The following is a 15055-nucleotide window of genomic DNA, read 5'->3' on the forward strand; positions in this document are numbered from 1 at the left end:
TATTTCAAAATCAGCTATCCATAAACAGCTACCTCCATTTTATGTCACCAATGATAAAATTCATTAGCAACTTAAAACATTAAATTCGCATCCAAATTAGCCTTGCAACCTGCTATCCAAGATTCCCCATAGTAATTAGTACAATGTAAGCCAAAATATTCGCTTCTTATCTTTCAAAGAACTAGGAGGCTGTGGTTAGGCCAAGTTTTCTTTTTTTTTTTTTAACTAGGCCTAGCCTTTGGTGTTTTAAAAGTCTTAACAATAACACAATACTTAAAATTGCCATTCCCAGAATGCACATGAATTCACGAACAGGTTCAGCTCATAAACGCATACAAACAAACTGACTCACTCTTAGACGTCACAAGGGAGCCACAACAAGTTTGGGAATCACAGTAAATGAGGCTTTTACTAAAACGCTGGTTTTTTTTTTAAAAAAATGGTTATCATCACTTCCTAGATTGGCTGGACATTTACTACATACTGATGTGCATATTTACAATTTATTAGTATTAAGTTTAATACAAATAAAACATTGTGGTTAATACTGAGTTAACAATAAAATTTTAGTAAATTTTTTTATTAAAACCAACCATCAATCAGAAGAAATAAATGAATCAAAGCAAAAGCAAAAAGAATTAAGTGCAGTTAACATGTTTTATCAGACTTGTTATCAGTTCTTTTGATTGTGTATTGTCATGGATAAAGAAAAGGTGACGTCATCCACCGAACACTTCACCTATAATTTAATTGAAACATTACAAATATGAAGATTACAAATTTATTATTTAATAATTCCTAATTATATTGATCTATAAACAGGTTCAAAACAGGGAAATTCAATGAAATCTGGTTCGATCACTCGTACGCTTTCTGTACGAGCTATTTAGGTAAATGTGTATGTATACATTTAAGTTATTTTGTGCGAAAAATGGTTAAAAATTCAAGTTTATTCTGTAAAATTTAGAGTTCCACTTCAAATTTGAAATTTATCTTAAAAATTGAATTTATAATAGTACGAGGGTCGTTGAAAAGTCAGAGAGATAGCACCACTGGCGCGTATCGAGGTTATGTTTAGTTAGTAGCATCTCTTGGAAGAACACACACCAAGTTTCAGCCAGATCGGTCTATTTCTTTGTGTTTGGCATTCGTTTGAATCGAGGAAGTCGAGTGATTTTTCAAAAAATGGACCAAAAAGAATTTCGTGTGTTGATTAAACACTACTTTATGAAAGGTAAAACGACTCAGGAGGCTAAAGAGAAGCTTGATAAACATTATGGTGACTCTGCACCTTCGATTAGAACAGTTTATAAGTGGTTTCAAAATTTTCTGGAGTGGCCATATGGACACAAGTGACGCTGAACGTTCTGGAACGCCCTGTTGAGGTTACTACTCCAGAAATCATTGATATGGTGATGGATGACAGAAGAGTGAAGGTGCGTGAGATTGCTAGTGCTGTGGCCATCTCGAATGAACGGGTACATAATATTTTGCATCAACATTTGGACATGACAAGGCTATCCGCAAGATGGGTGCCGCGATTGCTCACGCTTGACCAAAAACGAAATCGTGTGAAGTGTTGCAAGGACGGTTTGCAGCTGTTCCAGAAGAATCCGCAGGACTTTAAGCGTCGTTTCGTCACTGTGGATGAAACATGGATACATCACTACACTCTTGAGACCAAAGAACAATCTAAACAATGGGTTACCAAGGGGGGAATCTGCGCCAAAAAAAGGCGAAGACCGTTCCTTCGGCCGGAAAGATTATGGCGACTGTCTTTTGGGATTCGCAAGGAATAATCCTCATCGACTATCTGGAAAAGGGTAAAACTATTACAGGTGCATATTATTCATTGTTTGAAAACCGAGCTGCAAGAAAAACGCCCACGATTGGCCCACAAAAAAGTCCTTTTCCATCACGACAACGTACCAGCTCACACCTCAGCAGTTGTGGTCGCAAAATTAATGGAAATAGGGTTCCAACTCGTTTCACATCTCCCCCTATTCTCCAGACTTGGCTCCCTCGGACTATTATTTGTTCCCCAATATGAAGAAATGGCTGGCGGGAAAAAGATTTTATTCAAACGAGGAGGTGATTGCAGAAACGAATGGCTATTTTTCAGACTTGGACAAATCCTATTATTCGGAAGGGATCAACAAACTAGAGCAGCGTTGGACGAAGTGTATAAGCCTAAAAGGAGACTATGTTGAAAAATAAAAAAGGTTTACCCCAAAAAATTAAGTAGTTTTTATTTTTGCACGGACTTTTCAAACGACCCTCGTATTATGGAGCAAAGTATATAAAAGAAATTATTGAAGCAACAAGAATCTCCTGGATTTTTGATAAAAAAAATAAAAATAAACTTCGAAAAAATAACATGATTGCAATATTTCGTCAGTCGTAGTATTCCACATTTCGCAAAATTAATGGACAAAATGCAAGAAAGAGAGAGGAAAATCATGTGAAGTTAACTGTTTAAATTTTGTAATTTCAAAGAAATTTTGCCCTTTTTTTAATTGCTTTTAAAAATACTCAATATAACATAAATAATTATTAGCCAGTCTTAAAGATAATATTAATTAAAAAATATAAATAAACTTTGTGAAAGTTCAAATTTTCAAAAAATATAAAAAAATAAATTTAAATTTATTAAAAATTTAATAGAAATAAATAAGTTTAAAAAGATAGCATTAAAAACTAATAATTTAATATGTAATGATTATCAAGTCATCACAATTTCAATCAATTTCCGGTTCCGATTTTGGAAAATAAAAAAATGGCTAAACGATTTTAATTTCATTAGAAATATTTTCAGCAAAGAAATTCATTGTCCATTTCAGGATTTTAGAATAAAATTGAAGTTGTGTGTCCCTCAAAAATCAATTCTAGTGCCAATCTGCGGTTATATTGACAACAGTAGCGACAGTAGTATATGTAAATAACAGAAGTAACAGTAATATACAAAAAATCCAAAATTGTTTACCATCTTACATTCATCAGAAAATGAAAGTAAAGTTAAAAAAAAAATATATATCAAAAAGTATAACACCTAATTGAAGTCATTTAATTAAAAAAAGGAATTTACTAATTCAATTAAAAAATAATAATAATAATAAGTAATTTAAATCTTGGTATTAATTGTAGTTATCAAAAACTCGAGTATTTATTAAATTAATCTTATTTTATTTATCAATTATTTGTGTGTTTGATAAGATTTCTAATGTAGCAGTGAACTTCTAGCATTATGTGTATAATAACATTCTTTTTTTTTTTTTAATTAACAATTAAATTAATTAAATAAAATTCAATAAATTTACAATGTACGTAATTAATATATTGTATAAATAATTAAAGATGCGCCTAATGATGAGAGACGTGGCCCGCAAAGCTTGGATGTATTGCGGTATTAGTATCAAAAAATTGTCCGCTATTTGTATCACTTTTTATTTATTTAGTAAAGAGAAATTCAAGAGAAATTCATAGAAGAGAAGTTTAACTCCTCTCTGATTAACAGAAAGAGAATGGCCCGAAACTTAGAGAGAATATTGAATTCTCTACTAAGGGGAAGTTAAAATTATTGTTGTTTATAGAAAAATTGTTAATAAGAGGAAGTCGTGTGAGTGTGCTCATTAGATGTTAAATATTAAATATTGGAAATAAAATAATGGTCAGTGGAGCCGAAAATTACCGACAAAAACCGATCGCATTCGGCTTGTTAAAGAGATAAAGAGAGAAATAAGATATTAAAAAACACGGCTAAGGCAGGTTGGGTTAGAGATCCAGTGATCCTTGGAAATCTGTTCTTTTTCTTATTAATTTTCCAACTTCTAACCCATCGGTCCTTAATCGCATAGGTTTGTGCTGACTTTACTGGCCTGTAGTGAGTTTATCCTCTATATCTCAGGAACGGATGATCGTACAGAGTTCAAATTTGATATTTCATTCAGGTGCCACCAGCGAAAGATGCCATAAATTTTTGGTCAAAATAACTGCACCGGAAGTACCACTTTACTGAATAGATTTTTTACATTTTTAACTTTTTTTAGAAAAACCGCTTCTTGGATTTTCTCCAAACTTGGTATAATTATAGCTCTCAAATAGCTCTACAACTTTTATAGGGAACATTTTTCTGTAATCATTCGATTAAGGGCACTTTTGGGGGAGGGGGTGATTGGTTAGTCCGGTATAATGCCAGTTTGCTGTTATATATGGACTTACTTCTTGCTAAACATTAAGTAGAATTAAATGAGAAATGAGAAAAATTGGTCAACCGGAAAAACAACTTAACAAAATCGATTTTTTATTTATATCGATTTATTCTTAAGTTGAATCTACGATTAATTGTAAACTTGGTATCCTTATAGCAGGCCAACTGTTCTATGGCTTTTCTTAGAAACATGTTTTTCGGAAAACTTCCTAGTGTAGTAGGGCAGTTGGGGGGAAGGGGTTGATTGGTTATTCTTCTAATGTTCTATTTACTGCAATGTATGGACTTACCACCCTGTTAAATATTAATTATAATTAATTGAGGAACAAACATTCTATTATTATTGAATAATGGTAGAGCGGAAGTACCGCTCTATTGATTAGATATTTCCTGAATGAACCCCCCAATACAAATATCTACATTAAATTTCAAATTGAATGACATTTAATTCATGAAATTCAGTTCCGGCGGCAATTGATGCAGTACTTCCCCTTGGCGCTTTAATGTCACATAGGAAAGCTCTAACCTACTTCATCCTGGCAAATTTAAGCCAAAATTTGGCGATGATTTACACAGTTATTAGTAATAATTGTTTAAGAGGGGGGAGGCCATTTACATTCATGGGGCTAACTTCTCTCCCATTCGATGCGTCGAGACCCCCCAAAAAGGCACATCTACATGAAATTCTGAATCGAATGACACTTCAGTCATGAAAATCAGTTCACGCGTTTAGGCGCTATTTTTTTTTTACAAAAAAAAAGTGGTAAAAACAATATTTGAAAATGCCTTTTTTAAGCCCATTTTCAGCAATGTATTTCTCGAAATCTATTAGATCTGGGTTGTTGCAAAAAATAACAGTTATAAAAGAGAATTTGCCTTATATTTTAAAGAAAATTTGAGAATTTTATCTTTTATAGAAAAAAATAGTTAAAGTTGGGTGTTATTCAACGTTACACTATTTTCGTGCAGTTTTTGACGATCAACCCTAATACAACTGTTCTACCGGGGCAGTTTTCATTAGAGAGAGAATCGATATTATGGAGCTTACGAATGAAAAAGGTATTTATCTCTAAAGAGCCACTTGCGATTAATACACGAGTTGGATTGCTTAAGAATAAAATGATAAGCTAAAACTACAGTTAGGATAAAGAAAATAGCTTTCCTTGAAGTGAACATTTCTTAAGAGGTTTTCCGAGTTTTCCTCCAATTGATTACTTTTTTACTAGCAGGAAATTCCATTTTAGTGACTGCCACGAAACTAATTAGCGGAAGTATTGGGCTTTTCTTTAAAGAACGAATTACACTGAGAATAACTTCATTACCAGCTCAATAATATTAGCAAACAACCAGTTAGAATATAGCGATTTTGGTGTTTTTAAAGTATCACTTGGCCCGGAAGTGTTGAAAGAATTCTTTTTTTTTTTGCATCAAATTCCGTTTACTGAGAATATTCTGGACCTAACAGATGTTTTTTAAAAAATAAAAAAATTTGATTTTATTTTAAATTAAATATGAAATTTAGAATGTTCGATTATTGTTTAAAGTTCGATATTTAGGGGACAATATAATAGATAATAAATAATAGAATTGTGTATTAATGATAGTATGACCAGCCATGTTCTATACGCAACGACAGACAAACTGATACATACACACAATTAAGCTTAATCTGTGTCACAGACAGCAAACAAATCAACAAGATGGGCGGTGGGGGTGGGGGGGGAGAATACTCTCCTCTTCACCATTTGTGAGTACCAGGATAGAGTGAGATAGATGGACAGAGAGGAAGGTCAAGGCAAACATATTTTAAACACGGCATGTTACAACTGATCTAGGTCCTAGTATGATTTTCGAGAACTTTCTCAATTCTCTCTCTCTCTGGTAGATCTTTCTCTTGAAATCTCTTCATCGTCTCTTTTCGCTTTCTCTTACTCTACTTCTACTCTCGCTTAATCCTTGGAGAAGTAGTAATTGTGCAGAAGCTCTTACGCATTTTGAGGTTTCTCAAGTGTGTATATAATATTAAAAAGGAATGCTAATAAATTGGTTTGTGGTCAATATATTAAAAAATAAATAAATAATTAATCACCGGAAGTTCAAATTAGATAGAATTAGATGATGGATTCCACCAATAAGCTTTTGAATAAAATCGGCCAACCGAAATTGTGGTTCATTTTATTCAATCGATTTATATTTTATTTATATATTTAATAACCCACACACTAGACTTAAAAGACAAGCAATGGCGAAACTACTTTACAGACTTCTTGGACGACGCTCCGAATTACCCATTGAACTCAAACGATTAATATACAGTACTATTCTCAAACCTAAGTGGACTTACGGGTCTAGAGCTGTGAGGTTCAGCCAAACCTACAAAACATACGGACAGTATAGTCAAAACTACTGCCGACAGATAGCTGACGCACCATTTCTACGTTACTCACTCTTCACAGCGACCTCAACATGCCCTTCATAAACCAACTCGCCAAGACTAAATACCAAAAATTCCATACTACTCTCTCTACTTGCTCAAATCCTCTCGTACAGTCTCTCGCCTCCTCTGACATCCCTAACAATCCTACTCGCCGACTGAATCGCCAGTGGCCCCGCGACTTCCTCGTAGTCTGAAGAACTAAATCTCTCCTCTCTCCCACTCATATTCTCCTCCACACATTCTCCTCTCTCCAGTAGAGAGTGCTACCGCTGGGTAGCTTCTCCCCTCCTGCTCTTCCCGCACCAGTTCATCTCATTCACCTCCTATTTACTTATTGTATATATTTATACAGATTGAAAATTACTAAATAAATAAATAAATAAAACTTTTTAAATATGGCCGCAAACGATTTTCATGAAACTTGGTATAGTAATTGTAAATATGTCGGTCTATTAGTTTTATTTTATTTAAAAAAACAAAAAAAATCATTTAAGGGCACTTTTGGGAAAGAAGAGAGGGGCAGGCTTTCCCCTAAATGTAATAACATTGAAATAGGGATCCCCTTAATGCGTAGAATTTAAAAAAAAAATCTTTGATTACTTACGAATTTCATATGCTATTTACAATTTAGAAAAAACAAAACAAAAATGGCCTATAGAGGACGTCTGAATAACCCCCTCCATTTCACAAAAAAAAAACTGCCCTTAATCTACTAAATTCATAGTCTCCAATAAAAATTCTAAATCCACAGGTGCCCCCCCTCAAAAAAAGTACTAAATTTAAAGGAAACATCATTGGGAACTCGTAGTCGAGATAATCTCAAAGAAGTCAAGACCCAACTTCCGGATCTTACGTAACCATTTTGATTTTTTCCACTCAAAAGATGAAACAAGAATTCCTGGTGAGAATCCAAAAATTAAAAAATTAGGGAAATTGCAATTTGTCCCTTTTTTTTCAAGAAACAAGAAAAATTAACAAATTAAGCATTTTGAAATAGTCTTATGCATTTTTAATTAATTCAGAATCAAAATTGTTAATTTATTACAAATTTCGGGACCTTCTTCTTTTTTTGATGACCCATTTTTTGTGTTTAATTGTTAGTTTGCTGACTAGAATCGATCGCAATGTATATATGTGCATTTATTCTACATACGTAATATAAAATTAACAAAACTAACCAGTTTTTGTGTTAGAATTTATGTCATACTGGCAAAAAATTCTATAATTTCAAAATAAAATATGTGTATATCAAATCAAATAAATTGCAGTTTTTATTTTTGGTACTATAATTTAAAGGGTTATTTAATGTGGTTAGCGTATTGGATTCCTACACGGAGATAGCCAGCTTCGAATCCAGGCTGCTGGCGCTTAGATTTTCTCCTTTCTATGAGCTTCTTATAGCTCACTATCCAGGTAATGGGTACAGTGTTGTCTGTATCGAAAAAATACTGTCAGGAGACCGGTAGTGCACTGAAAAAAGCTGTGGGTGCCAATAATCTCGTCTTAAATAATTTAAAAAACAAAATAAAATTATTCTTTAATCTTTAATAAAATAATATATATTTTGTGATAGGCCAACCACATACACCTAGTTTGGTGTCGGACGGCGACGAGATAATTAAGGGTAGCTCTGGAACCCGCGCTTTAAGCATTCCCACAAAGTATAAGATCTACACTTCCCTCGTAGAAAGCCAAATACTGTCTGTGGATCCGAGGCGTGCACAATGACAACAATAAAGAGTGCAATATCCTTAATTCAACCGAAATGGGATTCTGGAGGAGATGTTTAAGGAAAACATTCTTCGATAGAGTCCCAAATATGGTTAATAAGGGAAGCCGTCGTTATAGATAAAACCATTAAAACTGTCTGGTAGGACAGTTGTATAAGGGTTGATCGTCAAAAAAGTGCACGAAAATAGTGTAACGTTGAAAAACACCCAACTTTGACAATTTTTTTCTATTTTTCTATTAAAAGATAAAATTCCCAAATTTTCTTTATAATATAGGGCAAATCCTCCTTTATAACTGTAATTTTTTTGCAACCACCCAGATCTAATAGGTTTCGAGAAAAAAGTTGCCGAAAATGAGCAAAAACGGCTTTTTCAAAAAATGTTCTTGTTCTTGTTCTTCTTGTTGTTCTTCTTCTTGTTGTCACCTTTTTTGTAAACAACGTAGCGCCTAAACGCGCGAACCGATTTTCATGAATGAGGTGTCATTCGATTGGGAATTTCATGTAGATTACTGGATAGGGTGGACGAAAGAAGGCTGTTGTGGTTTTGGACATGTCCTTCGTATGAGCGATACGCGTCCCTCCCAAAAAAAAAAAAAGGTCTCTCTGCTGGCAACCTGCTGGGCAGACAAAGAAGAGGAAGGCCTATGAATAGCTGGGCTCGCCCAGGTAAAGGAACTAATGATAGCGCGAGGTCTATGCGAAAGTGGACGCTCAGAATAGGGAATGGTGGATGCTAGGCGCAAAGGAACCCTGGTTAGGGAAACACCATGAAAGAAGTAGAAGACTTTATCTTGTGCCTCGTGAGAAGAAGTACTGTTATCGTGCAGATTTCCGATTTCAATGAAAATGAACTCTTTAGGGTACTACGATTACGATAAAAAATGGTTTTTAGGAAAATGAACTTTCTTTCTGTCCCTTCCGCTTCTGTCTTTGTCGCGCGCTCTCTCTCTCTCAGTATAAAGTCATCGTAACTCAAAAAACTCAAAAAAAATGGAACATCGCAAACGATTCAGATTTAATTTCTTCTTTAGTAACCATTTAGGAGACTCATTTTTGTCTAACACGATTCAACGGAAGTGCCTCATTATTCTGGGTAGAAATTTAAATTATTATTAGTTTTTTGAGATTCTCAAAAAAATGGGTTCCAACGATATTTTTTTTAAAAAACTTAGTATGCTGAGTGCATCAATGAAGATCTATAAAATTTATTTGAAGCAGTTATGCAGGAAACTCTACTTTAGGGCAACTTAGGGGAAAAAGGAATGGTTACATTTCCTTCTAAAGTGCTATTCTAGAACAATGTACGAATCAATTACCATTATAAGATTAACAAGACTCAAATGAGTTGCTGAAATTTTCATCTTAGATGCACGATTATAAGAACAAATTATTGAATGTTTTAATTTTTATACAGGGTAACCATGGTTACATGCTCCACCCACTTTTTTTTTTAACGGCGGGAAATTTCGAAAAAATAAAAAACACGTATTTAACCATTTTTAGTCTAGTTTATTTTCAGTGATTGACCCATTTTTTTAAACCCCTGTATCTCGAGATACAGCATCCAACTTTTGTTTTTCAAATAGAACGTTATATTTTTTTTGCATATTTTTATAGTATTTGAGCTCCTAAAAAAAACAAAAAAAATTTTTTGAAATCGGCTAGGTTTGTCAAAAGTTATGGTAATTTAAAATATGAAAAACAAATTTCAGTTTACTGTCAAAATTACGTTATTTGTTTTAAAGAATCTGTTCAAACTGGGCACAATCAACGAATAGGCAAGCCAAAACTCTGGACTCCCACGCTTTACTTGTAGCAGCACTTACGGTGGCGAAGTCAAGATCTAGGCAGGCTAGTGTTATTCGACGTTCAGGTTGTTTTTTCTACAAACGTTTAGGTGTGGAGTTTTAGGAAATCAACTAATCGGTCCATACTTCTACAGAGAGAACTTAACTGGTGAATCGTATCTAACTTTTTTTTCAGAGACATTTTGCCAGTTCTGCTTGAAGATGTTCATCTACAACGTCGGCTAGATATGTATTTTCAACAAGATGGTTGCCCGGCACATAATACGAGAGTGGTTCGAGGGTTACCTTGACAGAAATTTCCATAAAAAGGGCTTAGGGACTCATAGACCCATCAATGGCCACCCCGATCTCCGGACTTAACCCAAATGGACTATTTTTTTGTGGGGATACCTAAAAAAATAAAGTGTACAGTATACTTAATCCCATGGCTTCAGTCGATGATCTGAAAAGTTGAATAACTCTAGCCTGTCCTAGATCTTGACTTCGCCACCATAAGTGCTGCTACAAGCAAAGCGTGGGCGTCTAGAGTTTTGGCTTGCCTATCCGTTGGTTGTGCCCAGTTTGAATAGATTCTTTAAAAAAAATAACGTAATTTTGACAGTAAACTGAAATTTGTTTTCCATATTTTAAATTACCATAACTTTTGAAAAACTTGACCGATTTCAAAATTTTTGTTTTTGTTTTTTTTAGGAGATCAAATACTACAAAAATATGCAACAAAAAATATAACGTTCCATTTGAAAAACAAAAGTTGGATGCTGTATCTCGAGATACAGGGGTTAAAATAAATGGGCCAATCACTGAAAATAAACTAGACTAAAAATGATTAAATACGTGTTTTTTATTTTTTCGAAATTTCCCGCCGTTTAAAAAAAAAGTGGGTGGAGCCTGTAACCATGGTCACCCTGTATATATTTTATATTTTTTTTTTATTTCTTGGAAGGATACTCAAAAACACTGCAGCTGATTTCTTTTCGAGCAGCCGGTTTTCGAGGAAATAAAATTAAAAAAGTGTATTTCCGATTAAAAAAAAACTTCGTAAATTTGATATAAGTGTATTATTTCCGGTATAAGAAATAAACTTTTTCTTTTTATCACCAATCAGCTGGTGGATTTCTTGATTTTTCTAAAGTAATTTCTTTTATTCAAAAAAAAAAAAAAAAATCAAATGTAACTCGCAGGACTTCCACAAGTACAGATTAAATGATTCAAGTTTTATGAATTTAGAATTATAAAAAAAAAAAAAAATTGTACAGGGTCAATATAAAATAAAAAAAAAAATACGATGCTGTTAAAGGAAGTAAGTATAATAACTTCCTCAAAATCCCAATAAAATTAATAATACGTAAAATTTCGAATTGAATACCAAATTTAATTGTACATTTTTTTTTATTTAAAGTTTAAATGAAACCCTGTTTTAATTTAAAAAAATCAATAAATAATTCACAACAAATCGGCACACTTCCGGTTCAATAGTTAGAGTCAAAATGCTAAATTATTGTGATCAAAACATGGTACATACATGGAATCAAATATCTCAAATTTAAGTACTGCAGATATTCGTTTTTTTTTTTAGTTTTTAAGTTAACGTAATATGCATTCTTCCTATATAACATACCTTTTGTAATCTATACATTGTTTTAGTTGGGCTTGAATGATTCAAATTATATACCAGGGAATTAAAAAAAAAAATGTTATATCCGGCTGTGTCACTAAATCAACAAAACATGCACGATCGCAATACGTCTTTTTAAGATGGGATGAAATCGTGTTCAAAATAGAAGAAGAAAAGAATTTTATTATTTATACTCGTATACATTAACTTCAGGTAATTTCTGAGCATTAATATTGTATTTTTTTGAGAAATACATTTCAAAGAAAATGTATTGCAGGTTGTTTTCCGCTGGTTAAAGAAATGTATCGCTGCAAAAATGTTCAATTTCCACCACTTTTTGAAAAGTTTATTTAAAAAAAAAAAAATGATACGCGTTATCAGCTTTGTCGAGAAAACTGACGCCATGTTTTAGTTTTTTTTAAAAAAAACAAAAAACCTTGAAGGGGTTGTACTTAAACTGCCTCTTTGCAGCGAGTGTATCAGCAAAGAAGGGGCGTGGTAGAAACCCCCAAGATGATTTCCCTAAAACTAGAATCATTCGAGAATACGTGAACAAACGCTACCCTATCAAAGAGGGCTAAAAAAGGGCGCATGCTTCACTTGGTAACCATAGTAACCACACAGAGCGGGCACGCCAGTACTTCCTACTATTTCTAATATATTGAATACATTTTTGTTTTTTTCTTTCTCTATCTCCGAGAAAATAGTAAATAATGGACCAAATCCCTCCTCCACCAAAAATCATCATCTTTCACACTGTAGACTCACCATTGATGAACATGTGATGTTGTCTCCATAATTGTTGATATTGACTCCATCTGGCCGAAGTATCCGGCGCTAACGGGTGCAATTGATGAAATTGATGGACATGTCCTGCAGGGACAGTTGGCGGTCCTTGTGGTCCAGTGCCTGTGGATGCTGCTACAACTGTGCCACCACCTCCGCTGCTATGATAATCCATCACTAGACACTTTGCTTCGTACATTTTTTTGTTTTGTTTTGTTTTTGTTTTTTATAAATGGAAATCGAATCAAACAATCGATAAGATTTTTTTTTTCACACGATCCGAATACTAGAAAGTTATATATATATATTTTTTTTTTTCAAATTCACAAAAAGCTTCAGATTAGAGGCGGCCACACACTTTACAACTAACTTGGTAACAGATTTTTCTTATTTTTATTTTTTTTTTTAAATTTTCCCGTTCGCGAATATATATATTATTTCTTTATTCGCGTTTAAAACTGCTTATAATGTGTCAAGAACTGTTCGACGTTAAGGAAAATCGATTGAAAAAAAAAAAAAAAAAAAAGATTCTATAAAAACTGCTACCTCGCAGCGCGCAGTTAAGGCCGGCGTACCTGCGCGACCAGCTCAGTAAGACACACTGGGACTCGCAACAACACTAGCTCCCCCTCTCCTTTGTAATCTCCCAGTTTGCCGGCTTCCTACACCCGCCAAACTGAAATCACTCTCACCGAACTACTACGTTTTCTCCCACTCCACTATTCCACACAAAATACACCACCGCCAACTAAATAATAAACAATTTTTCTTTTTTTTAATATCTGCAATAAAAATTAATAATTTTTTTTCTTTAAATTATATATCCTCAAAATTTTTGTCACAAAAAAAAAAACACTGTTTACAATAATTGTTAATTAAAAAACATAAAATTAAAAATTCGTACCACCGGAAATAGCATGAAACCGCTACTAGCAACCATAGAGCACGTTGGAGTGTTAAACTCAAACTGAAATGGCCATTTGAAAAACCAAATGATGACCTCAAAAAAGAAAATAGAAATTTTCGTATTTTATTTTGCCTTCCTGTATGTTTTATCAGCTGTATAAAGTTAATTTTTTGAAAGGGTAAACAAGAACAATAATAGTAATAATTAAAATTTAATTACTTTTTTCCATTTGCGAAATATTTTTTAAAAGCTTTTTTTTTCTTATTTTTAATGAGTTTCGTGTGATTAAAATTTGGCCACTTCCTGTTTTACTAGACTTGTAAACAATTTGTTTGAAAAGTTTTCTTTAAAACTACATATGTTTTATCAGTAGAGTTCATAAGCATGTGTATGGTGTGTGGAAAAGGGCTTAGGTGGAAGACGAGTCTGTCTAGAATCACATAGTAGCGTTCATAAGTATGTGTAGTGTGAGGAAAAGGGCTTAGGTGGAAGACGAGTCTGTCTAGAATCATACTGTAGCGTTCATAAGTATGTGTAGTGTGAGGAAAAGGGCTTAGGTGGAAGACGAGTCTGTCTAGAATCATACTGTAGCGTTCATAAGTATGTGTAGTGTGAGGAAAAGGGCTTAGGTGGAAGACGAGTCTGTCTAGAATCATACTGTAGCGTTCATAAGTATGTGTAGTGTGAGAAAAAGGGCTTAGGTGGAAGACGAGTCTGTCTAGAATCATACTGTAGCGTTCATAAGCATGTGTAGTGTGAGGAAAAGGGCTTAGGTGGAAGACGAGTCTGCATAGAATCACACTTAGGGTTCATAAGCATATGTATAGTGTGGAAAATGCCTTAGGTAGAAGACAAGTCACAATTGACATTGTGTATTTGAATATATTATGCAACAAACAATTTTCTTAATTTGCATTGATATAAAGATACGATTACATTATTTCATTTCTATTTGATTTAATAAAGAAGATAAACTAAAATAAATTAAAAAAATCAGACTACGAGCATCTTAAGACAAGTATTTAAAAAAGTAGAAATTCTACGAGTGTAAGATGACGTAATAAAATAATTTTAAACGTAAATAAATAAATTATATTAATTATCGTATATCAAGTATAATCATTATAGGGTGCTCAATGGAGAATGCTAGATAACCTACTCATATCTGTCTATAAGTTAATAGAAATAATTTGCTTTAAAGAACGCACGTACAAACAGACCGGAGCGACACAAGAATAATGTGAGTCAGAATGAATTAATGACCCGGTTAGCTTTCCCTTTCAGTTCGGATACTTTCAATTTTTTTTATTCTTAATACAAAAGTTGATTTAATCAAATTGTTAATGTGTTTATATATATTTTTACTTTCACTGGCTCGTTTAGGACCGGTTCGACCTTCTGTACAACAAACATACCGCTTCAAGTCAGTTCCTCTCATTCTATCTCACGTTTCCATCTCTTCCGCATCTACACACACTTCAATTTGGTTTTTTTATTAAATGGAACATAATAATTTATAATTATAATTTAACGGAAATTTACATAAACTTTGTTATAATATCA

The 15055-nt window shown here is 33.4% G+C and overlaps 1 protein-coding gene across 4 annotated transcripts in view; it reads right to left on the minus strand.

The window, feature by feature from the left end:
- Positions 1-15055, minus strand: part of Pdp1 (PAR bZIP family member Pdp1) — a 242996-nt gene that overhangs the window by 112284 nt on the left and 115657 nt on the right. The window contains exon 1 of one of the 4 annotated variants that reach the window (XM_074116938.1): positions 12568-13268. The exons of 2 other annotated variants lie outside the window; for them this stretch is intronic. In XM_074116938.1, the coding sequence (XP_073973039.1) occupies positions 12568-12784 (217 nt within the window). In that variant the 5' untranslated portion in view covers positions 12785-13268. Of the gene's footprint in view, positions 1-12567; positions 13269-15055 lie in introns of those variants that run through there. One more of the 4 variants, XM_074116939.1, reaches the window with a different exon arrangement.

The sequence above is a fragment of the Rhodnius prolixus genome, unplaced genomic scaffold, assembly GCF_049639745.1.
Source record: "Rhodnius prolixus isolate KJV_2025 unplaced genomic scaffold, Rpr scaffold_2, whole genome shotgun sequence".
Lineage (NCBI taxonomy): Eukaryota > Metazoa > Arthropoda > Insecta > Hemiptera > Reduviidae > Rhodnius > Rhodnius prolixus.